The sequence below is a fragment of the Pangasianodon hypophthalmus genome, chromosome 20 (assembly GCF_027358585.1).
Source record: "Pangasianodon hypophthalmus isolate fPanHyp1 chromosome 20, fPanHyp1.pri, whole genome shotgun sequence".
Classification (NCBI taxonomy): Eukaryota; Metazoa; Chordata; class Actinopteri; order Siluriformes; family Pangasiidae; genus Pangasianodon; species Pangasianodon hypophthalmus.
Window position 1 is genome coordinate 15,310,208 of NC_069729.1, and position 25,821 is coordinate 15,336,028.

Below are 25,821 nucleotides of genomic sequence, written 5' to 3' on the forward strand. Positions count from 1 at the left end.
TCAACTTTTTGTAAGAGATTAGCATGAGGTTAGCATGGTGCTCCCACACACTGAGAAGGGGAGAAGCGGAGGAGTAGTGTTGTGCTCTGTGGGAATAATTGGGCTGAGTTGTTGAAAACAGTTTGTATGCTCTACGGTAGAATGGCATCAGTAATATTACATAATAGATAGCCCTGACATTTTGTCTTATGCTAATGAAATATTTGGTGGAATTGTGTGGGTGAGATGTGTGAAGGAGGAACAAAACACTGGGCTTCTGTAAAGATTAAAAGTGTGAGCTACTGGACATAATGTACTATGGATTATATAAAGTTGAATGGGGTGATGTTCTTTTTGGGTTATCACATAAATAATTTCAGTTTTTCACACCAGACCAGCTACATTTAAGAATGGTTAAATGATTAGAGTTTTCCTTTTTAAAGCTGACTTTACACCAGTATGATTTGTAGCCCAATCTTTCAGTCATAGACAAAATCATACATCATAAAATAATCATTTGGTCGTGGGTTCAGCTTGGCAGTCTGATTGATAATGTAAGCAGAACGTAGTAATTTTCTTTTATCACAGGTGTATCATAAGAGGATCATTGTCATATAATCTGAAATGGAGAACACATGTTATTGCACAGTCTTTTACAGAATTTGGGCAAGATTTTATTGGGATCATCTCCTACAGTGTGACAAAAAATAATCTTAAAAGATCTCTGAAATTGCATGGTGTGAAATGGGCTTTAGACATGCCTATTACGTAAATGAAGTCATCCAATTTTCTTGGACATAATGTATTTCTCTTGGACGTATAAAGTACATTTTGCAAAATTATATGTACACCTTTATTTAATAGTTAAACAGAGTTAAGTGATAACACCAGTCACATTCTTACCAGAAGTACCTTGCCTCCATGCTACAGCTTGCCTTCGAGTTTAAAATAGGTGGGCGGCCAGAATCTATTCATCTCTGTCTCTCTAAAACACGTCATGTTCTAAAGTGAGCTTATGTTGTCAGTGTTGATCAATCTGCTTTGCCCTCTGGGATTGAATGTTTGCCATTCAATTCTGGAAGTGTTGATACAGTAAAATGAAGCATGTGCTTCATATATGAACTCCTTCTACATGCATAGCATAATTTTTAATGCTGTGATATAGCAAACCTCATTGATTTTATGCTCACACAATCACATACTTTTGTGGATGTTTTAGGTGATATCCGTAATGATTTGTACCTCACTTTGGAAAGAGGCGACTTTGAAAGAGGAGGGAAGAGCGTACAGAAGAACATCGAGGTCACCGTGTATGTGTTGTATGCCGACGGAGAGATTCTTAAGGTATATTTTGGAAATCAAATTAAAATTAAAATCAAATTTGACTTACCCCAACCAAGACATTTTTTGTATTTGAGGTTTGTTTGTTTTTTCTGCATTGAAGCCCCTTTTCTAAGAGTGTATCCTAACCCTAATTGAGGTGTTTGAATCAGAAGAAATCTATTATAGTCTGTACTTTTTTCTACTTTAGGACTGCATTAGCCTGGGCTCAGGAGAGCCGAATATTAGTGAACACCGTTCACTCGTCCTCTACCACAACAACAGTCCTCGCTGGAGTGAAGTGATCAAGCTGCCCATCCCCATCGACCGCTTCAGAGGCTCCCATCTGCGCTTTGAGTTCCGGCACTGCTCCAGTATGTTGTTCACTGATTTATCAAAATTCAATATATTCAGCTGAGAACTCAGTGACAACGGTTCTATGTTAGTGACTGAATGGTTATCAGCCACTGTGGGTGACTTACATAGAATACAGGAGATTCAGGACAAGAATATGATTTAAGATTCAGTACATTAAAGCAAGTTCTGTCTTGACAATATCAGCCAAGAATATGATTTAAGATTCAGTACAAGTGTGCAAGTTCCATCTTGACAACATCAGCAAAGAATAAAATTGTGTTCCTATTTCTGCAGCAAAAGACAAAGGCGAGAAGAAGCTCTTTGGTTTTGCTTTCACACCTTTAATGAGAGAAGATGGTACGACGCTATCCGATGAGTGTCATGAACTCTATGTGTACAAGGTCAGAACATTTCCTCCCGCTAATTAAAACAGATTAAATTTGTATTTGTCTCTCAAAAAGTGCTTTGATGTACATAGGGTGTGCATTACTATTTCTCTGATTTAATTAATTGAGATTTAGTTTTTAATTAATTAATCTTCTTAACAACTGAATATTCAAATAGCTCAGAATTTATTCTTGTACAGGAATTAGGCAGTAGAGCACATAAAAACAATCCAGCACATTACGTTACACATTAATGTAAGCACATTACACAGGAAATCAATAAAACCTCGGGCACATGGAATCCAGAAAGAATGATCCCTTTTACAGTAAGTGAGTTGGTTAAGGAACAGGTAATAAAAGTTAGTCAAGTCTGATAGATGGATCACTTGGTTCATGAGATAATGTAAAACCATAGATGGTTTATATCTCAACATTGCAGCCTACTTAATAAACTAGTTTATGATGATATACTGAAGATATATGCTAAAAAACAGTGGGGGGGCTGGGGGGCTTTTTGGTGAACATTGGAGGGGAAACCTAATTTAGTGGCCAAAGAAGTTATATGCTCAAATTTTAGGGATGCCAGAGAGCCACTCTTGGCCTTTTTCAAGATTCTTACCTCCCAACTGCTAACAGAATTAGTAACAAATGACACCGTATTACAATTAGGATAATGACAATAATAATACTATACTCGATAACTTACCTAAAACCCCCAAAGGTGTCACTTCTATGACACATCCTTTTAAATGTCATTTATATTTTAGTGTTCTGTGCTTTAAACATGGTCAATACTTGGTTTCGGTTTGGTTTTGGTAGGAGACAATAGAATAGAGCACTTCCTGGAGTGTCTTTATACTGAAGAAAAAAGCAGAAACCTATTCGCCCACAGGATATAATGGAATCTTTACCAGTATGTCGATTCGGATAGGATATACACTCACTGGCTATGTTATTAGGAACACCATGCTAATACCGGTGAGGAACACCAATATTAATAACCCCTTGATACACCCCCCCCAACACATACACCTTTTGCTCTAACAATAGAATCAAGGTGTTGGATTCCACAAGGTGTTGAAAACATCCTATGTGAGATTCTTGTTCATGTTGACATGATTACATCACATAATTGCTGCAGATTTGTCAGCTGCACATTCATGCTGTGAATCTCCCATTCTACCACATCACAAAGGCACTCTGTTGGATTTGGATCTGGTGACTGAAGAGGCTGTGGAAGTACACAGAACTCACTGTCATATTCATTGAACCAGTTTGACACAATTTGTGCTTTGTGACATGGTGCATTATAATGCTGAAATAGCCATCATAAAATGGGTAAATTGTGGCCATAAAGGGGTGCTCATGGTCAACAACAGTTCAAAGTTTGGTTTGTAAGAAGGAACCCAGTGGGTGCCATGAAAACACTCCCCACAACATTACAGCACCACCACCAGCCTGAACTGTTGACACACGACAGGTTGGGTCCGTGGATTTATGTTGTTGATGACAAATTCTGACCCTACCATCTGGATGTTGCAGCAGAAATTCAAGACTCATCTTACCAGGCAACATATTTGCAATCTGTCCAGTTTCAGTAAGCCTGTGTCCACTATAGTCTCAGATTCTTGTCTTTGACTGACAGGAACGGAAACCGATGTGGTCTTCTGCTGTTGTAACCCAGTTTTGATGTGTTTTGCATGCTTTTCTGCTCACCACAGTTGTAAAGAGTAGTTATTTGAGTTACCGAAGCCTTCCTGTCAGCTCAAACCAGTCTCTGCCACTCACTGGATGTTTTTTGTTTTTGGCACAGTTCTGTGTAAACTCTAGTGAATGTTGCACATGAAAAAACCCAGGAGATTAGCAGTTTCTGAAATAGTCAAACCAGCCTAACCACCACGCCATATTTTTTTGGGATTTAACAAGAAGTTTCTTTACTGTATATATCCAGTCAAGTTCGAAAGGCCCTAGAACACAAAATAACTGAACCAGTGTATTTACAGATGTATCACAAGTAACAGGAAAGCTCAATATTAATAGTTAAAAATATAAAATAAAGCTTGTCCTTCATATTCTGATTGTGATAGGAATATTCTCTAATAATATGCAAGCCCAAATGTTGCCTTTATCCTCTCAGCTGTTTCCCTTCCCATTCTTATTGACATCTATCTTCTAAGTTTGTCATGGCATACAGTGCTTTCTTCAGATCAAATATGGAAACTGAGAGGCTGACACATCTTTCCGAACAATTTTTCTGTTGATTTTGCCTTACAAATTATAAGGTACATTTTGTGTTATGTCAATCAAAAACGATGGATGATTCAAATTTTTACTCTCAAATGTTTTTTTTCAGTGTGATGAGAACACAACCTTCAGCAACCACGCTCTGTATCTGGGCCTACCCTGCTGTAAAGACGACTTTAACGGCTGCCCCAACATTCCCTCCAGCCTCATCTTCCAGCGTAGCACCAAGGAAACCCTGTGGATCTCCACTCAGCTCTCCTCCACCAAGCTCACACAGAATGGTAGCTTCGAAAAACACTTCATAATAATATACACGTTGTTGGTTATTGATTAATGGCTGACTTTATTGTTTTTATCGGGTTGTAATACGTTCTTGTTCTCTTCTGTACTCAGTGGACTTGCTAGCTCTGCTGAAGTGGAAAGCTCAACCTGATCGTGTGATGGACATTCTGGGTCGATTGAGGCATGTTAGTGGAGAGGAAATAGTCAAAGTAAGCACTTAATGCAAGCTGGAAAATATTAATGACGGTAAGGCAGTGATGTGAAATATTAACACGCTGCAATTTCTTCAGTTTCTTCAGGACATCCTGGACACACTGTTCTCCATTTTAGATGACAACACAGACAAATATGGTCCTCTGGTGTTTCAGTCACTGGTAGGAAGCATTTATTTCCACATAATGCAACTTTTATATGTATAATTAAACAGCTTGAGTGCTTCACATCTATATTCTGTGTGTGTATGTGTGTGTGTGTGTGTGTGTGTGTGTATTCCAAGCTCTTGTATCACTGATCTCTTTCTCTAGTACCCATGCTGCTGCTGGTGTGTGTGCATGTGTGATGAATAGCAGGTCTCAGCTGGCAGGAAGCCAGCCGTTATTAGATCACAGCTGCCTGCGTTGCTATCCTGTAGGGAGTCTTTAGCTTTTCAGGCCTCAGCACAAAGAGTCAAGTAGTTTTGGCTATTACCTCCCTAATCACATCTGTCATATCTTTATAAAGAGGAAATCTCTCCACTGGTCTTCTCATAGGAATTTGTTCTGATGATTTCAACTGAATTGTTAAGCTTGTAAATATATTTAATATCCATGTAGAATGTGTTTGCTCTGTCATATCTTTATAAAGTGGATGATTAAGGGTTGATGACTTTTTGTTGTGTAGTTGAGGTTGTAAAGATATTAAATGATTTCAAATTGAGTATTTAACCTGCTGCATCTTTTTAAACTCTGGAATTCTTCAGTATAGCAAAAAAAAAAAAAAAAATTGGTACCTCGGCTCCCCAACGGCTCAGTTAGCTCCATGTCTAACAATTTTGAGCTCATAATCTCCCAATGATGCCAGAATCATAATCGGTCCTGCTCTCTGGGTGGAAATGATGATCTCCGCCTCTCAATCAGAGCAACACTAGACAATCATTTGTTTATTTTTTGAAAATAATAATAGATTGTAATAATCCTAACTAAACCAGTATTAACAATTTATTAGACTAGAGGTGCAATTTTAAAAATTATTTTTACTTATTTATTTTTTTGTCTTGAAAATGGCACTATTTAAATGAAACATCTTAAATAAACCTTTATAATGTATACAGGTTTGAGCAGCAATTATCAGCCATATTCAAATCACTTGCAATATGGTCCCATTTTATTGTACTTTTGAAGAATTTTATGATTGCATAGATTTCTAGCACATACATGATATAAAATATGATGATTGGATTACTTAATATGGTAGCTTGTCCGGATTTATAGAGTGATAACGGGGGCCGATGCGTAGACCTTCCAGATCACACCACATCGAAACCAACGTTTCATTTCTTTACTACATTTGGAAAATATATCATATACATTATAATACATGTCAGATTCAACATCAGCATATATTTTTTACATGAAAATAAAATTGCCTTGAGCTTCAAAAGGTTTGCAATGCTTGTCACGTTGTAAATTTGATGTACTTTTCAAATTGACAGCCGGCACTTCACGCTGGTCTGAAATGAGGTCAGAAGAGATCACAGTGGCACTGATGCATGACGGCCCTTTCAGAATGAATCAGAGCTCTGTGCCTGATTCCCACTACATCTCTAACCTCCTGAGCTGTGTTTGCTTTGGCTGTCTGTCTCTGACCAGGTATTCATCATCAATCTGCTCCGGGACAGCAAATACTACCACTTCCGCCCAGTGATGGACACTTACATCCAGAAACACTTTGCTGGAGCCCTGGCCTATAAGTAAGCATACTTACATTTGGGGGCAAAAACTGAGCCTTGTGTTTTAAAAAAAAAAAAAAAGAAAAGAAAAAAGAAAAACTTCACTGGCTAGTAACTCAGCCTTCTGAGTATATATAATATTATAATATTATATTAATATTATTATTTTTTGTTTTATTTTATTTATATAATAAATCAGCATTCTATTAAATTATTTTCAGCTCATTTTGACCTGATTAATTTGTGATTAAAATAGTTAAATGATTAAAAGTTAAATTAAATGGCATTAAGAGGATTTTTATATACATTGTTTTATTTGTTACTTATTGTAATTAAAAGAGATGACCTGGATTAGTTGGAATCCATTGCTTAGTAATGAACAGGAGTCAGTGGTTAAACTTAGAAAAAATAGAATCTAGCACAGACACTTTTGAAGCTGGTGTTCCAAAAAAAAGCCTTTGCTTCATTAGAAATGAAACTTTTTTTTTTTTACCTGTGTGTTATACTTCCAGAGAGCTTATACGCTGCCTGAAATGGTATATGGACCGCTCAGCAGAGGTCGTCCGGCAGGACCATATTCAAGAAGCAATGAGGGTATGCTCTTGTATCTATTCTAGCTCCAGAAATTGAAGCGATTAATCTTTCAAATGATTTGCAATGTTTGGCACAGGACCACTTGAGTCATTTTAATTACGATCTTGTAATTGCAACCTGTCAGATTAGGTAGTAGGGTTGTTGAACATGTTTTGCTCATCAGATACAATGCATTGTAATGCAAATAGAAGACAACAAATAGTATGGCAAACAGTTGTCACCCTTCTTGGCACTCATGGGATTGGAACTGCTTAATAGATGAACTGTATGTAATATTCATGAGGCCTGGTCAAGCTGTGATTCAGTTCAGAGGGGATCTGTATGAATATTTCATGGATCACTCACACTTTTAACCAAGCCTGTCTTCACAGCCACCATTTTCCTTAGAGGCCCTGCAAAGGAAATGTCCATCCAAGATATGATGTAGAGCAGCCTGCTTGGATGCCTCCTGGCTTTTTGTTTTTATTGCAATAAAAACTAGCAGTTTCTTTTAAAAACCTTTTGGTGCTTACAATGATATTGGTGCTTACAATGTAAACTCTAGAGAATATTCTCTATGAATATCTTAAGGTGATTGTAAACCCCTCTACTTCCAGGCCCTGGAGTATTTGTTCAAGTTCATAGTCCAGTCACGGATCCTGTACTCTCGGGCCACCTGTGGCATGGAGGAGGAACAGTTTCGCACCAGCATCCAGGAGCTCTTCCAGTCCATCCGCTTTGTGCTTAGCTTGGACAGCCGCAGCTCAGAGACTCTTATTTTCACCCAGGTCAGACAAGCCCAAAAACATTCCAACCACGATGTATGATTAAAAATGGACAACAGAAATAGTCCCAGTTTTTGGTAGGTTTCACCTCCAAATTCTGATTTAGGTTCTACAACTCTGGTGTGACTAGATCACAAAAAAGATGGCTTATTGAGGATTTTCTGTGGTCAAAAATATATCAGAAATATCCATTCATAGACAAGGCAAAGAAATTCTTCTTCTCTTAGAGGAAAGGTTTCCTTAGGGGTTCATTTGGATGGTTAACAATACTAACTATTTAAAAAAGTGTTCTGCTTTCACTTTAGAAGTGGATCTCCATAGCTTTCTACATAGAAACTAGCTCTATTTAGAACTTTAAAGTTCTATGTCATCCTTAGAGGAACAAACAAAAGAGGTAGGTGGAATATTTTTGAACCTTAGGACCTTGTCTGTGGGTTTAATAGATTTTACCTTTTTATTCTTATTTATCTAGTATTGTTTTTTATGTCTTGGTAACAAAATGTAGCAAAAAAAAGTAATGTAGGATCCTCACAAGGAACCATTCAGACAATTTCCTTAAATGTACACATGCATCTAGAGTCCAGTATGTATGTGTGTGTATATATATATATATACATACATATATATATATATATATATATATATATGTATGTATATATATATACACACACATACACACACACACTGTGCCACACGTGCCTTTACACTTCCACTTTAAATGAAGGCTACAGTTCATTTAAAGCTAAGGCTTCTAGTTGAGCTTTATAAACACAGTTGTGCTAGAAAATGTACAGCTTAGGCTATGCATTCATATTGATGAGTGTACTCAAATCTCAAGCCTATTTAAGCATTACTTAGAAATGAAGAAAGCATGGCGTTAGGCCTGAGTTACTGCCGAATGAAACTGCTGTTGACCCAGAATCAAGACTGTTTTCTTCGGTGGCAGGTTTGTTTGGGCTACTGACAGATTGATGTGTCTGCCTTGTTGTGCCCTCAAGACTAAACAGTTTAGACAGCCCCATTTTAGGACAGCCTATTTTAGTCTGCATCATATGTACTGAGTCGAATCTGAACAACAGATTTTTTTTTTGTTTTCTTTTGTTTGATGGCTGCAAATATTAATCAGTGACAGGGTCGTGTGATGTTACCACCCAAAATTGATTAATTTCCAATAACAACACATCCCAAATAGTTTTATCTGTCTTGTACCACAGCAATCTGTTTTTTATACATACATTTATATATATATATATATATATATATATATATATATATATATATATATATATACTTTTTATATATTTATAGTTACAAAATATGTTCATTCCTGTTATCACTTATGTTATAGCAGCTCTTTGTTTCACTCTCATGAAGGTAACAAGACCAAAAAAATTCAGCTTGTCAAGTTACCAAAAAAAAAAAAAAAGATGCAAGGCCCTTGAAACGCTTGAAATGCTTTACCTATGAGTGTTACAAAGCTCTGACACTGTAGACTCCTTCCAAAATTACTGGGGCAAATTGGGGCAAAAGGACCACAAAATGAATTTTCTACGACCCCAAGCAATGGCCACCCTGCATTTTTTAAATTCCTGATTTATCATATAGGACTACTGTAACATTTGAACATTTTATTATGTTAGTAACATATGGATGTTTAATGAAAGTGAATAAAAACCAAATGAATATTCCTTCCACTGGCTTACCAGTCTAGTGGGAAGTGTTGTTTCGCTATAGGAAAATAATGCAATATTGTGGCATGATGTGTGTGTACACGTGCAGAAGCAGCGGCAACACGAGTGACATTGTTCACACACTCGCCTGCCCATCTTGTGTACATCCACAAGATTTAAAAGCGACATTCACTAGATGGCACATCAGAGCCAAAACATCCCTGTCCATCAGGTTTCCGAGTCACGATTTCACAGCAGCATTAACCACACTGTTAACAGTCTAAAACAGTACATAAGTATGTGATTTGAGACACAACATTGGTTGTTTGGTGGAGGTAGATAGATGGGGAAATTTGGCTATTTTTAATGCTGAACTATGCTAGTGCAGGTAGTGAATTGGTATATCAGTGAATATCAGGTAGTGAAAAGACTCAAAAAATCTAAATATCTTCATCTAAATATGGCTTGTCAGTAACATTTCAAAATATTAGCACATAGAATCTTTGATATTTCTAATATTAATACTAATACTAATAATAAATGAATTAAACAAGAGAGGAGATTGTAAATTTTTCTTGCAACCCCATTTGTTAATCAAGTGATTCTGTGTGGGATCGGGACCCCTCGTTTGGGAGCCCCTGTGCAAAATAAACATCTCCTCACAGAAAACTTCACCATATCAACAAATACACTGTACAAGTCCCTGTGAATTAGTTGTAATTACATATAAATAAATGTATATAACGAGTACATTGTTATAAACTATGATTTGCCTTGCAGTCATAAATAATGCCTAAACTGCTCTTATAGAAAAGTAACATCTTGTGACCAATCAGGGTCTTAAATTCAACATGGTATCCGATCCTTGAATTCAACCAGTGGCTTGTTTTATTTTACTGTAGGCTGTATGGGCATAGTATGGTATAACAGTATACTTGAGCAAGTCACTGATCTCCCATCAATGTAGAGAAAATGAAGAGTCACCCCTTCTACAACTATTAAGCCTCAGACTAATGATACCTGACTTTCAGCATACAACTAAATAATCATTTCACATTTCAGTGAGTCTCCAGCTACTTTCCAGATCTTATTAACCTTTTTTTTTGGGGGGAGTTTCTTGGTCACATTATTATTGAAATAATAAGCCATTGAACCACATATCATTTCTTTCTCAGCAGGGTAACTGTAACAATTATCTGTCACATAATCACAAGATTTCATTTCCACCTAACAAACTTCATAAACATTTATGTGAGAATATGGCTTTGTTAAGAAAGTAGAAATTTCTTTCATTAACTTGTAATCTGTACACAATTTTGTCTTTGTTTGGCCCTTTGACTGTGACCTCCTGTTCCTTCCTTGGCTCCTTTAACCCCTTGTTGAACAATTCAGGGCCCCCAGATTCCTCTCGGACAAACCATTACAAATCAGTCCAGCTGTTTGCAGCTCTTGAGCTGTAATGCTCCACGGCCAGCTCCTCTATCAGTAAGTACTTGGTACTTGTGCCTCAGTGTTTTGGCCCAGTTAAACAAGACACACTGCCTTAAATCCTGAATCACACTACAGCCAAAATGCCACCAACCATCCAGCATCACCTGAATCATCACCTCACCCCCCTCACCAACCTGACAAATAATCCCAACAACCAACTGATTTATCGACACCTACATCTTTCTTGCCCTTGAAACCTGTCAGGAATTTTTTGGATTGATTGTAAATGTGTTTTCTTGAGTTCCTGTTTGGCTGTGTGTATAAAAACCTCACCAGTAAAGCAACGCACTCCTTCTTAAATCCTTACTGACAGTACAGCCAAGATCCCACCAACCATTCAGCATCTCCTGAATCATCACCCAAACCCCTCACCAACCAGCCAACAAATCCCAACAACCAACTGATTTATCGACACCTACATCTTTCTTGCCCTTGAAACCTGTCAGGAATTTTTTGGATTGATTGTAAATGTGTTTTCTTGAGTTCCTGTTTGGCTGTGTGTATAAAAACCTCACCAGTAAAGCAACGCACTCCTTCTTAAATCCTTACTGACAGTACAGCCAAGATCCCACCAACCATTCAGCATGTCCTGAATCATCACCCAAACCCCTCACCAACCAGCCAACAAATCCCAACAACCAACTGATTGACCAACACCAACAACCTCTTTGCCCCGAACGTTATCAGAATTGGTTTGGTTTGATCGTTGATGTGTGTTGATTTTTTGTTTTGCTTTGTGTATTAAAAACCTCCCAATCATCTCACATCTTGTGTGGTTCATTCACAAGCTGTGTGGTTTCCTCCATGTCAGTCTATTGCCAGGAATGCATCATTCCACAGGTCAGTCAGCCAGGTTTGGTAGCAGAGTCTCCAGAAGTAGGAAATGCAGCAATAGCATTTTTAATATGGTCTAGTTTGATAGAACCCTGTGGTTTTCTGATGTGGTTTATTTTTTTGTACGTTTGTCAGTTTCGACCACACACCAGAACCCATCAGATTTTATGATTTCTGGACTGAAAACTAAAGACACCAAAATATTTTTGAATCAGATAAATGTAAAAGTTTAATCTGTTGCTGTTTTGCTCTGTGGATTATGTTAACTCCAATCCTCACTCTTTAAATCCATAGAAGAATTTGTTGCTCAAGAGGGTCAACACCAGAACACATTACCAAACATCTTTTTTGTCTTTTGCTTTTTTGCCCACTCCAGGCAGCCCTGCTTAATTCCTTCCCAGCCATCTTTGATGAGTTGCTGCAGATGTTCACAGTGCAGGAGGTGGCTGAGTTCGTGAGGGGAACCTTGGGGAGCATGCCCAGTACCGTGCACATAGGCCAGTCGATGGATGTGGTGAAGCTGCAGTCCATTGCTCGGACAGTAGATAGCAGGTTGTTCTCTTTTCCAGGTAGGGCATGTTTGAGATCATTTTGGTGCTGGATTCTCATATTGAACCTACATATCAATTGTATATATCTAGACTTTTGATCAGACAAAAATATGACTCTGATCTTCTTTGCTTTGTGGTGGATGAATCATGCAAATATTCACATAGTGTTTCTCTGTGAATGTTTTTTTCCACACGTTGCTTGTTGTCCCACTTCAGAGTCAAGGAGGATTCTCCTGCCTGTGGTCTTGCACCACATCCATCTTCATCTGCGTCAGCAAAAAGAACTGCTCATCTGTTCAGGGATCTTGAGCAGCATCTTCTCTATCATTAAGGCCAGTTCGCTGGTAAAACACACAGATTGCACATATGCATGCTAGCTAAACATTGATGACTTTTGTTTAAAATGTGATCACAGACAAATATTGCCTTGAGTTGTTGATATATATATATACACATTAGGGCTGTTAGGAAAAAAAAGTCCTTCATGAATACAATTTGAATTTTGATAAAATGTTTGAATTCAAATGTAAAAATCCACATCTGAATGTTTAAGGTTGAGTACTTATCGACAAGCTTTAACGACTCCAAAACACTGAGGCATAAATGAGTCCTTTGAGTTAATTGAAAATATCAAAACTGCTAGGTAACAAACCAACTCTGGGTGTAGTCATGCTTCCTTGACTAGACTGTGTGTGTCTGTTTCTATGTTTCTATGTCTCTGTAGGAGACCTCAGTGCAGGAGGAGGTGGAGATGGTGGTGGAGAGCTTGTTGGATGTTCTGTTGCAGACGCTGCTCGCCATCATGAGCAAGTCGCAAGCTCAGGAGGCGGTAAGAGGCCAGCGCTGCCCACAGTGCACGGCCGAGATCACTGTTAGTAACTAACAAATCTGATTCTTCTACTTCCATCAAATCATCCTTCCTCCATTCTTCCTCCCACACTCTTCTCACACCCATCACTATACATACCAGAAACTTTGTGCTGTCTCTTACCCAACTTGCCTTTACATCTTTTTTGTTTGTGCCACTTTTTCAGTATGTATTTCTTAACGACTTTTGATTCTTTCACCATTACCCTTTTTATATTTTTTTCACTTTTAAAACTATGTTGTCATGCTGTCTGTCAGCATTGTCATGTTATTGTTCTGTTAGTAAAATTTGTCTCTTAGAGTATATAAAACGAACTGATTTGCACAAATAGAAAAAAACAATAGATATTACTATAAACTAATATTCTTATAATACTGTAGTTTATTTCCACTTCCTGTTAGAGGTTTCAGTGTCAATACATTCAGTGTCTACGTTCTCCTCCACCGGTCTCTTCCATGAGTTACCCTTCCTCTCACAATTTCTGTGTGTTTGACTGGCCATTTGAAAGCCATTGGAACAAGATGATTGGCTCACAACTGCTCTGGTGCTTTTTGATTGGCAGGGTGAATATGTGTCCTGCCTGCTGTCCCTCCTGAGGCAAATGACAGACATCCACTTTCAGCACCTCCTGGACAACTTCCAGAGCAAAGAGGAGTTAAAGGTCAGTTGAAGAAACTGAGTAGGTTTTCCCAAGAAGATAATGAGCCTGAAATCAAGTGGGACACAAAATCAATGAACCACTTCCGTTATACACTAACCATACACTGAGATAACAGTGTATTGGGTACAGCAGTGTATCTACACTTAATGGCTGTTTATCAGGGTACACCTGCTATGTAGGTTCATAAGAACTGATTTTAGCTTGGTTGTTGCTGTGCACAATGTGTCAACACCACCCTACTCCATCCAGAGAGGGTTTCGATGTTGGAAAAGTATTCAGCTAGAAACACCTTTGGAAAGCTAGAACCATTAACCTTCCAAAGAACCCTTGACGAACCTATTTTTCTAAGAGTGTACCAATGAATTGCATGTTTCTTTGCTGACAAGAAGGCATGTGTAAAGCATTTATTTATACGCTTTTCCAGTAGATGGTTAAATTTGCCATATCTACCAGCACAAATCATTTCTAAAATGGCGCTAATTAGCATTTCTATTAGTAAATCTGTCTTATAATATAGATTTTTTACTACTAGATCAATTTTCACTATTACTCTTGTAATAGTAGAGCTGAGGAAGTGAAATGAGGAAGAATGACTGCTTCAAAACAGCACTGTAGTGCAACAGTCACACTCAAACTGAAAAAATATGATGCAAATCATTAGTTCAAGCTCATTAGGCTTATTGTAATGTATTTGCTTCTGTTTGCACTCTCTGTCTCTTTCTCTATCCATCTTCTCAGGAGTTCTTGCTGAAGATTTTCTGTGTTTTCCGCAACTTGATGAAGCTCAGCATTTTCCCCAGAGACTGGAATGTGATGAGGCTCCTGACCAGCAAGTGAGATGCCCCCTCCCTCTTCTTCAGTCTCTCCCACTTTTCCATCTTGTCTCTTCCTCTATTCCTCCCTTTTCTCATCTTGCGCTGGCTAATGGCATGCGATGCATTCTGAACTTGCTTGGTCCTCTGGGAATTGGCATCATTGCATTAAACAGAGTTGTGTTGGCGCCTGATGAAAAAATGGTGTTTCTTTCTCAGCGAGAGCCTGTGCTTCATTTTTCCTTTTTCAAAAGTAAAGTTTTTTCCATTGTTCTTTTCAGGATAATGGTCTTTTTTTCTAAAATGCATGTGCTATACTGTATTTTTGCCTTACACACGAGGTACACATCTTCTTTTCCCAAGATTATCACAGAAACAGCATGCAAAACTGTTTTTTAAATCTACATTTTGTAATGTTTAAAAGTGTTTCTAGGACTATAATTATGTTACAATTTCAAAGATTCCTTTGAAAAACTGTGATTCTCAGTATTACCATGCAGTAGATGTTGGTACTTTGTTCAATTTAGGCTTCTCTTTATCATTTTTCTGGCCCAGAAATTAGCTCCACTCAAACTAAGCTGCTCAGCTTTGCACCTTTCCTCTAAAGGCAACTCACAAGGCATACTAAGGGGAAGGGAAGGGTGTTTCCTGTTTTCCTTGCAATCACAATTCACCTTGTAAACAGCAGAGGGCTTGAAAAATGACTAATTGCTCCTTTAATGCAGTTTCTTCTACATATCTTTTGCAGCATCATTGTAACCACAGTGCAGTATCTCTCTCCTGCTCTGCATAAGAACTTCACAGATGCTGACTTTGACTTTAAGGTTTGTGACTTTGATTAGTAAGGTGAACTTGAGCAACACACAGCAGGCCTGGGATTACCCTCCACACATACACACACTCAGCAATGGTGACAGACTGTCCACCCTGCATGCGACAGATGGCTCCACGTGGCAGAGAGAGTTACACACAGCAAAGGCTAAATGAACTGAATAATTTAGCAAGGTTGTTTAATAGAGAAAAAAAGATCATCTAAAGAGGGCTGTACAATTTAGAATTAATGTTTGTTGTTTTAGTATGAAAGTCAATTCTACATAAATTTTAGACATAAAAATTACTGGATGATTTTGATTCTTATTATATGGAATGGTGTTTAGGTTTAATTAGTATCCACGGCGCAAAAGTCAAATTTTCCTTTAATCAGAGACTTTCAGGCTCGGCCCTGGAAGCTAACCATCTAACATCCGTGAACATAACCTTGGTTTATGTTGTATATTTCGAAAATATACTGTTATATAAATCCCTGAAATTGTGGCAATGTAAATAGAGACTTAGATACTAATATCCCACTTGTGCTACCTGTGACAAAAAACAAGCTAATATAATAGCAGCTAACTAGCAGTCTAGCTGCTTTGCTAATCTTAGTGATGGGTATGGTATATTTGACAGGTTTGCTAGTGTTAATTAAATCACTGAGAATGTATTAATGCAAATCGAGACTGAGATACTGAAATCCGGTTTATGTTTACCTGTTTACCAAATGTGAGGTATTTAACTTAGACAGCTAGCTCAGTATGCTCGGTAATGCTAGTCATATCAGGCTATTTGGATTACAAGGACACAAGAATGTTTACAAATTACATAGTCATGTTAATAGATCTTGTAATTTAAAATGAGGGTAAAAGTGCGTAAATGTTTACGCACAAAGCAAGGACACCTCATTTAGCTAGCTAAACGTGATGAGTGATGTATATTTATCGCATTAAACAGTCAACTGTATAGTTAGTGTTATAGATTTAACAAGCTAATATGTGTGTATGTTGATGATCTAAATCAAATACTTGTATATACTTATATATAACTTTTCAAAAAGAAAGATGCTACTTTTTTTACTATTCATTCTGTGAGCAGCTATGTTGATTTGACGTCACTTGCTTAACTCGGGTTAAGGAGACCGTCCCGAGTTCCCAGTAGGAATTTTGAGTTGAGGGGATGTTTTTTTTTTTTTAATTGTTGTTGTTGTTGTTTTTTCCTAGTTGGAAGTCAGATATTATGAGTTAAGACCTTTTGTTGAATGCAGCATTAGTCATTTCATGGACAATTATCTATCATTTTACACAGACTAATTTAAGTTTGAGTTTAAAATGACATTTTAATGGCAATTGAAGTAATCAATAAACATGACTTAATATTGTAAAAAAAAAACAAAAAAAAACATAATCTGTGGTTAATTATTCAGTCAACAACCCACCATTTGCTAACCAGTAACACACATTTAAAAAATAATTCAGTTACATATTGGAAACAAATTGATCATTTTTTCACTTATTTTAAATGTAGGAGGATCATTAAATAATAAATGTTTTAATATTTTTTTTCATTTTTTTTTTTTTTTATTTTGCATGGTTTATTGCGTAAAAGTGTATATCCATTAAATTTAATGCAAGTGTTCCAACACTTAATGCTTGTCCAGATTCCTATAAACAAAAATTAATTAAATTCTCATTTATGTCATACTTTTAAGGTTTTCATTTGACTCAGCCTGATATTAAGTTTATGTTATTGACAGGGTTAAGATGTATTTATGCATTAGCTTGGCCAGATATGCACACAAATCTACTCTTACCCCAAATTTAAATTAGCCATGTTTAGACACTTAGTCTAAATTTGCATTTTAGCTTTACTCTGGGGCTACGAAACTAATATTGATAACAATAAAGAAAAGCTTTTAGTCATAAGGCTTGGCACAATATAACTTATATTGCACAATATTTATACAATAGACAAGTTTTTCTCCTCACAAGCAATTGTGATTAGCTTTTGTGCTGTCTTAAAAGCAGATCGGTTGACATTGGGTTCATCGCATACACATGTGTATTGATGATATGGATCCTTCTTTGTTTCAGGTTTGGAACTCGTACTTCAGTCTGGCAGTTCTGTACATCAACCAGCCCAGTCTGCAGCTGGAGACCTTAACCCCATCCAAGAGGAAGAAGATTCTAGACAAGTAAGACTCAAAGCCTGATGTATAGCTGGCTGCTGGTTGCCAGTGTGCACTCGAGCTGGCATGGACTCCACAAGTTTATGCAAAATCTTATGACTCATTTTAGATCAAATCCATTGGAGTGTCGTTTGAACAAATGCGTCAGTAGAAGAGATTAGGCATGAGGAAAATCTGACCTTTTGTACAAAGCAGTGAACATGGTCAATATCACACATTTGCTTATATTTAAATAGGGAACTAGAAATAGTGCAGACTATTGAATATTAAATATTCCAGATATTGAACATTTACTTTCTTTGTTTTAAATATTTCAAAATTCTAAAACCTTCTCTTTATTTCTAATTTTAAATGAAAAAAAAAAAATCCAGATTTTCAATGTAGTCTCAGACTTTTGGACCCCACTGTATATACGAAATCTGTTTTGTATTCTGAATCTTCATGTTATAAGAACTTCATTTATTAACTCAATATTGCCATTATTGATCTTGCAAGTCCTGAGCTTTATCGACAGCTCTGTGGCTGAACACTTTCATGTCACGCCATGGCCACCTGGACAATTCCCATCAGCCTCATCTGATCACATGACACTGTCACTTGTGCTTTAACATGGAGAAGAGTTAGTGTGCCTCTATCTTAGGCGTTAGTGTGCCTCTATCTGCAATGGCTGAGCTGTATTACTGGAAGATTTAGCGCACACCATGCATAGGAAGTGCTCTTTCTTCATTTGGTCATCATTTGGTTGTTTTCTGCTCTCTGTGATCTATGCCTTTTATAGAGAATGGAAGACATCAGTAAAGGCATCTCAGCTGAACCATGAACAAGCTTGGTACTTTACAGGTGATTGGTGTTTATCAACACACCCGTTTGAGTATGAAGAAAATCAAAGTTATAGAAACTTTTGAAATCTAGCTGGAATTTTTGATTTGGGTTGGCCTTCCAAAACATTTACACACAACTGTGCAAAAAGTATGATAAATGAGGCCCAGTGCAAGCACATTTTGATGAAACATCAAGTTCCTTTTTGTGTTGCGCTTCTTGTCCTCAGTTGTCCTCATTTGCTCATCCAAAGAAAATCCAATGCAATCCAAGTTGAGCAGTGGAAAAATCAAACATGGTCGAAAGTACTGGAAGAACATTGATCAGGCTGGAGGGACATAAGGCATAAGATCAAATTGTTTACCCTCTTACACCAACGGAGTATCCATGTCAATAATCAGTTCTGATCGAGGAAAGCACAAACTGGGATCAAATCAGGCTAAAGGTCCTGCAGTATACTGTACACCCAGCATATGTCTGATATGCTGGCAGCTCATGTCCTACTTAAGCAGCTACCAAGGACTTGATGTGTACATTCAAAGCCTTTGGCATAGATTCTTTTTTCTTTCTTTTTTTTTTTTTTTGGAGGGGGTATCTCTTTCGGCACTTTCTCTGCACCCTTCCAAAATTTTGCTGTGTTACTTTAATGACTCAAGAGACCCCACGGCTTTCAGACCTTGGTGGGATGTCACTGCGTGTTTGCTTCCTTTCTGAACTCAATAAAAAAAGTCTTGCTATAAATAAAGCACAAACGTTTTCATTTGAGGGAGAGGAAAAATGTGTAATACTGGTGCCAGCTTTACAAGTCAGTCTGTTAATGAGCAATAGACAAAAGTGCAGAAGTGATAAAAGATGTCACAGAACATTTTCAAAGATGAGCAAGGACTGATCATGCACAGCGTCAGTGTCAGTATAATAAATCAGCCGAAACATGAGCGCTTGCTTGTCTTTAAGTTTGTGTCTGTGTGTTGGGGATGACCACATGCAGGCATTCGTCCTCATCAGCTACATCTACTGAGTCTGTTAATCTTGAGCACAGCATGAAGGATTTATAACCTTATAACAGCATGAAACATTTAACATGCTTATACATCCTTAAGCCCATGAATACTGTAACAGGTACAATATATGCACTTACTCAGGCTTCCATTTACTTTGCCTTATTGCATTTCATACAGCCCTAGCTTGGGTGGACAGATCACTTAATGTGTGTTTGCGATGCCTTCCTTAAGATCTGTGATTAATGAATGTAAGTCTGAATGGCTTAGTGCTTAACAGTGTGTCTGAAATTAAAGTACTTCTTTCTTGTTAAGTACGTTTCAGTGCATTATGATTAATTGCTCATTCCTGAAGAGGTTGTATGTGTGTGTGTGTGTGTGTGTGTGTGTGTGTGTTTGTGATTATTGCACACTTCCTTGCAGAAGGCATCTTAATCATCATGTTTGCCTTCCCAAAGCCAAGCACACACTCACATTAGAGCTCGGATTAGCCTTGCGTACAAACAGAACAACAGACTCTGTCAGGCAGTGTCCTGATATTTCCTCTCCTCATTTTTGCCCTCTGTTTATTAAAACTTACAGCCACAAATCTGTTATAATATAATATAATATAATATAATATAATATAATATAATATAATATAATATAATATAATATAATATAATATAATATAATATAATATAATATTTAGAAACTGTTCTGTATTAGAGCAGCATTTTATGTTTTATATTTATCTTAAAATATACTGTATACACACAGTAATTGACCAGCAGCAAAAAGGAGGAAAATGGGATTTTCTTTCATTCATGGAGACCATCTAATTAAAAAAAAAATAAATAAATTTAAAGTAAAATAATGAGAAACAGATGACACTGAGAAAACAAAATGTATTATATACGTTACATAAGAAATAAAACATGATGGGGCATGCTCTTATAGGAAAATAATCAGTAACTGGGGGGGGGTTAGAGTTCTCATCACTTGGAAATCACTCGCTGTTGCTGAGGATGGCCCCACATGGACAGCCTAAAGATACATGAGATTACTGAGGATGGTATCACCTTTTCAGCCTCTTTTTTTCTTTGCTCTTTTTTTGGCAGGTACGGCGATATGAGAGTCATGATGGCCTATGAGCTATTCAGCATGTGGCAAAACCTTGGTGAGTGCCTGCTTATCATTTTACTGTCTTTCACTGTCTTGCCTTGTTCTGCTCTATCTTTCCTTCTCTCTCTCTCTCTCTCTCTCTCTCAGCCCATACACACATGCATGGTGTTATTTGGAAAGGCAATACTGACCTCTATAGATGAAAGCAAAAATATCCAACGCAGGTCTTTATGGCTTCATGTTCATAAATAATCATGTATTGTAATTCAGTTTCACAGCCTAGTTTGCTTGACTGAACATCGAATCCAGATGTGGTCTTCACTTTCTGAATAAATGGGAAATTTACAAATCAATTTACAACAGATAAATAAAACTGAACAAGTGCAAACTCTTTATATAGCAGGTGATGAGGTCTACACACTCCTGTTAAAATGGCAGGTTTTTGTGATGTAAAAAATGAAATTACAGAAATTACAACATATAAAAATTAAGTGAAAAACAATCAGAAACATTTTTGTGGAAAAATAGGAAAAATAAAAAACTTACAGCAACCTGGTGGGGATGAGTCTCATATTCAGAAATGACTTTGAAATGTGTAATGTTCACATTGCAAGTTGTTCATAAACCCTATTATAGTTCAAGTTGTGCTGTTGTAATTGACTTTGCATTGTTTTTCTTATGGTTTTTTTTTAATATTATTTTTCCTCTAGGTGAAAATAAGATCCACTTTATCCCAGGAATGATTGGACCCTTTCTGGGTGTGACCCTGGTGCCTCAAAGTGAGGTCAGGAACATCATGATCCCCATCTTCCATGACATGATGGACTGGGAACAGCGCAAGAATGGAAACTTCAAACAGGCAAGGCCTCTATAGCAGCTTCGTGAAGTAAAAGCATAAAACGTGTGGATCATCTGCAGGTTTTCCTGCAACTGAATGAAGATATCAGACCATACAGACCTTAAACTCTCTCCTGTGTGTGTTTTCAGGTGGAGGCAGAGCTCATAGACAAGCTGGACAGTCTAGTTTCTGAGGGTAAAGGAGATGAGAACTACAGAGAGCTTTTTGGGTTGCTGTGAGTTCACACACACACACACACACACACACACACAGAGAGAGAGAGAGATCAAAGATTTTTCTTTTGCTGTCAAATAGATTTTGATGTAACAAAAGCAAAAGACGATTTCAAAACGGAAAATAAAAAGACTAATATGATGATATGTGAATGAAAAGACAGCGAACATTGAAATAAACATCTAATGTAACTACCATAATAATATATTGCTGCATAATACTCCTAGTTGTAATCATCACTATAGCACTCGATCCAGCACGTCCTATTATTTTGCATTAATTTTTTTATATTACAAAACAAACAGCAAATTGTGCGCACAACTTAATGAAGACATGAGATACTAAATTTAGGTCATAATGTGGGGTCTAATTGATTTCAGCATGTTTTTAATTCGCTATTTTGAGTTGTTCTGGTTAATTCGAAGCACTTTCCTGGAAAGACAACATGCTCACGGTTTGAAGGATAAGCACACTGAGCAAAAGGATAAGCAAACCTTTTTGTGGATTTTAAAGGGGCGATACTATTTATGTACCCCTTAACTAGTATTCCATTCTTTTTTTTGTTTTTTTATTTTCAAAAAAACAAAAAAAAATATCTCAAACTCTCATTTCAGCGTGACGTATTGTGGTTACATCAAACTATCAGCCAGTGAAGAATAACACATACAGTAACTGAGACAACGTAACTGTTTTACTCAAACTCAACCCTGAGTGCTTAACTATCACATTACTTCTGAAGAGTGCTTAAAGAAATGTTTTGAAGCTACATTCTGTTCATCTTAATGACTTCAAATTAAGAGTCACTGAAAATATAATTCATATGTTGGGTCACTGTCAATTTGTTAACACATAAAACATAAAATTTACAACTCTGTTTCACTTTTTTTTCTTACGCTATGTGTGGTACTATTGTAATTCTATATCTTACAAATATGTATATCCTAGTGTATTTGTGTGTGTGTGATTGTGAGGCTATTTTGACCAGGACTCTCTCGCAGAAGAGATATTGCTCATCTCAAGAGACTTCCTGGTTAAATAAAGCTTTTAAAAACATTGTAGTTACTGTGTGTCTGAGTTTTGAATATAGATGTGTGTAATATCAGTATTAAATCCTCACTATGCGAATGTAACTCAACTTGGAATGTGTCCTATCCAGTATAATGTTGGAAAAAAGTTTTATCATTTTTATGTAGTAAGCATGACAGAGCACTGTGCCGGTGCTACATTCTAACGTGTTTTCTGTAGCATTAAATTAAATGAACAACCTCACTGTGTTTGCTTTGTGCTGCGGGACTGTAGTACTCAGCTTTTTGGGCCCTATCCCAGGTAAGATAACGCTAACCATTTTAGTTCTACGCCAACTAATACCAACCTTTTTATGTGCCGTACTGAGCTGCTCTTTCAGAAAAGCGCCATTCTTTTCACCTCTGCTGTACACTGAGAAGCGTGACATTGCTTTTTATTGTTGATTTCTAGTCTTTTGGAAAAGATCGAGCAGGAGACGTGGCGTGAGACAGGCATCTCTTTCGTCACCTCTGTCACTCGCCTTATGGAGAGGCTACTGGATTACAGGTGGGATTTATAGTGCCAATGCCAAATCCATTACTACATACCATGAATACAACATTGGCAGGTGATTATTATGTAGATATGGTCAAAACTTTAATCACAGTTCTAATTTAGTGCTCCTCATACTAATGGTGCAAGTCAAATGGGGTCGTGTTTTCACAATGTTTACATTCCACTATTCGGGTATTCACTATTCGGTCAAAAAATTTCAAAGAATGCTGCGTTCACAAGTTCTAATGCAATGTAGACATTTGGCAGAAAACTCAGGAAGTTTGGTTTGTGCAATTTTTTGTTGTATGGAAGTTTGTTTTTTTTTTGATAATTTACACATCATGTAATGTTGATATTCCCGGCATTTTTTTCTCATTTCCTGTCACTCTGTCTTTACATTGTCCATATAAAAGATAAGATATGGTAGTTCACTTAGTCATTGTTCTGTTATTAGCTAGTTTGTGTGCATCCGCAACTCATCTGCAGCACTCATGTGTTGCCTAGCAACAGCGAGCTCACAATTTTGCCAACTTGAAAAAGTATTAAAGTGTGTGTTTGCCTTACATATTTTACATGGAGCTTCTGAACTTGAAAAATATTCAAAACATATTCGAATGTGATCAAAATGGTGTCATCTTTACCAAGTTTATGAGAAGATTTCATACTTTTGCTTTCCCAGAGTTTTCTCAGAGTAACGTTGTAACGTAAAGTTGATGTTCCTATAGAGAAGACCCTACAGATGTTTAACTTGCGGTTAATGCTGTGTAATTACAGTGTAATTTTAATCATACAGCTTTTTTTTGGTATTTAAGTCTTTCAGTTTAACTAGTACATAGCCTGTATAGGCATTAAACTCTTTGTCTGTACTAGCTAGCCAAATTGTTGATTTCAGTCATTAGCTAGTTTGTGGGTGTTGTCTATAATACCCAGTTGCCTAGCAACAGCGTTCTGGCAAGTTTAACCACTTAAGTGGATATTGTGTCCTATTCTCATGTAACCAAGCTGAGAGCTTGTTAATGTGCTAGTAGCTAAATAAAATTGATAAATAAGATTTGCAGATTTGATGAGTTATGAGTAATAAAAAATAACGCCAGTCGAAATGTCCACATATCAGAAAATAATGGGCTTTGGAACAAACTCTCTTTTCTGTTTTGGCATTCTTGACGCCGTCTCCAATATTTTCCAAAAATGTGATGTTTCTCTGGTTGTCATATTCGGTTCCTTTCAGGAAAAATGACAGCAAGCGTTACAGCTATATATACACTCATTCAGAGTTGCATGTCATTCTGAATGTCATAAAAATGTCATTGATTTGTTCATTTGTTGACAGGGATTGCATGAAGGGAGACGAGACAGAGAACAAGAAGATCGGCTGCACCGTCAACTTGCTAGTGAGTTTATATTCTGCCAACCCCTTTCACTTAAAACTAAATGCTAACCATTAATTTAAGCTAGGAGTGACTAGCTAACATGATCTCATTGACTAATTAGAACTTTTAACGTTTATTCTTTATTAGTAAGTTTAGCATTTTCAGGTTGTTTTCTTTTCAGCTATTCCTGTATGATGATGGTTTGTTTTTCGCAGAACTTCTATAAGTCTGAGATCAATAAGGAGGAGATGTACATCCGCTACATTCACAAGCTGTGTGACATGCACCTGCAGGCTGAGAATTACACAGGTAAGTGGAACATGCTATCAGAAAATGTAGCAATCAGATGTTGTTTTGTGATAACTTTGTATTGTAATATGACCTGACTGGTCTTAGACCAGACCTGTGTAAATGAGCTAATATACTTGTGACGAGAATGAAATCTTAGACAGTTCTTCCACTCAGGACCCTGAAAGACAGTTTTTTAAAATCATATTTTTATTCCAAAGATTATGTTCAGGTCATTCTGATCCGAGAGTGAAATATCCATGTGAAATAAAAAGTGTTGAGTAGTGTTTACATTTACATTTATGGCATTTGGCAGACACCCTTATCCAGAGCGACTTACAAAAGTGCTTTAAAGTCTCTATCGATAAATACATTCTGATACTGGTTCACTAGGTTAGAAACTAAGAATACTATCTGTCTAAAAACTCTGTTGGGGTGGTAATATAGTAACAAGCGCTCAGACAATACAAAGTGTTTTTTTTTTTTTTTTTTTTTTTAAATAAAGTGTTAATTTAAGTGCTTTAGGAAGAGGTAAGTCTTTAGACGTCGTTTGAAGACTGCCAGTGACTCAGCTTTTCGGACATCTAGGGGAAGTTCATTCCACCACCTAGGTGCCAGAACAGACAAGGGTCTTGATGCATGCCTTCCTTGTACCCTGAGAGATGGTGGGACCAGTCGAGCAGTGCTAGAGGACCAGAGGGAGCGAGGTGCAGTGCGGGATGTGATAAGTGCTTTGAGATAAGAGGGTGCTGGTCCGTTTTGGGCTTTGTAAGCAAGCATCAGTGTTTTAAATATGATGCAGGCAGCTACAGGAAGCCAGTGGAGGGTGCGTAGCAATGGAGTGGTGTGGGAGAACTTAGGAAGGTTGA

General features: G+C 37.2%; 1 protein-coding gene across 8 annotated transcripts in view; it reads left to right on the forward strand.

Annotated features, from left to right (window-relative positions):
- Nucleotides 1-25,821, forward strand: part of dock3 (dedicator of cytokinesis 3) — a 234,638-nt gene that overhangs the window by 189,749 nt on the left and 19,068 nt on the right. For 5 of the 8 annotated variants that reach the window (XM_034314016.2, XM_034314015.2, XM_034314022.2 and 2 more), the window contains 23 exons: nucleotides 1,199-1,323; nucleotides 1,511-1,673; nucleotides 1,951-2,057; nucleotides 4,396-4,567; nucleotides 4,680-4,777; nucleotides 4,859-4,942; nucleotides 6,416-6,516; nucleotides 7,008-7,089; nucleotides 7,686-7,856; nucleotides 12,225-12,417; nucleotides 12,616-12,743; nucleotides 13,124-13,270; nucleotides 13,830-13,928; nucleotides 14,667-14,761; nucleotides 15,489-15,564; nucleotides 17,647-17,747; nucleotides 20,659-20,717; nucleotides 21,373-21,521; nucleotides 21,650-21,735; nucleotides 23,034-23,060; nucleotides 23,211-23,306; nucleotides 24,625-24,685; nucleotides 24,880-24,973. In XM_034314016.2, the coding sequence (XP_034169907.1) occupies nucleotides 1,199-1,323; nucleotides 1,511-1,673; nucleotides 1,951-2,057; nucleotides 4,396-4,567; nucleotides 4,680-4,777; nucleotides 4,859-4,942; nucleotides 6,416-6,516; nucleotides 7,008-7,089; nucleotides 7,686-7,856; nucleotides 12,225-12,417; nucleotides 12,616-12,743; nucleotides 13,124-13,270; nucleotides 13,830-13,928; nucleotides 14,667-14,761; nucleotides 15,489-15,564; nucleotides 17,647-17,747; nucleotides 20,659-20,717; nucleotides 21,373-21,521; nucleotides 21,650-21,735; nucleotides 23,034-23,060; nucleotides 23,211-23,306; nucleotides 24,625-24,685; nucleotides 24,880-24,973 (2,514 nt within the window). The remainder of the gene's footprint in view (nucleotides 1-1,198; nucleotides 1,324-1,510; nucleotides 1,674-1,950; nucleotides 2,058-4,395; nucleotides 4,568-4,679; nucleotides 4,778-4,858; nucleotides 4,943-6,415; nucleotides 6,517-7,007; nucleotides 7,090-7,685; nucleotides 7,857-12,224; nucleotides 12,418-12,615; nucleotides 12,744-13,123; nucleotides 13,271-13,829; nucleotides 13,929-14,666; nucleotides 14,762-15,488; nucleotides 15,565-17,646; nucleotides 17,748-20,658; nucleotides 20,718-21,372; nucleotides 21,522-21,649; nucleotides 21,736-23,033; nucleotides 23,061-23,210; nucleotides 23,307-24,624; nucleotides 24,686-24,879; nucleotides 24,974-25,821) is intronic. The other 3 variants (XM_034314018.2, XM_034314021.2, XM_034314019.2) reach the window with 2 other exon arrangements.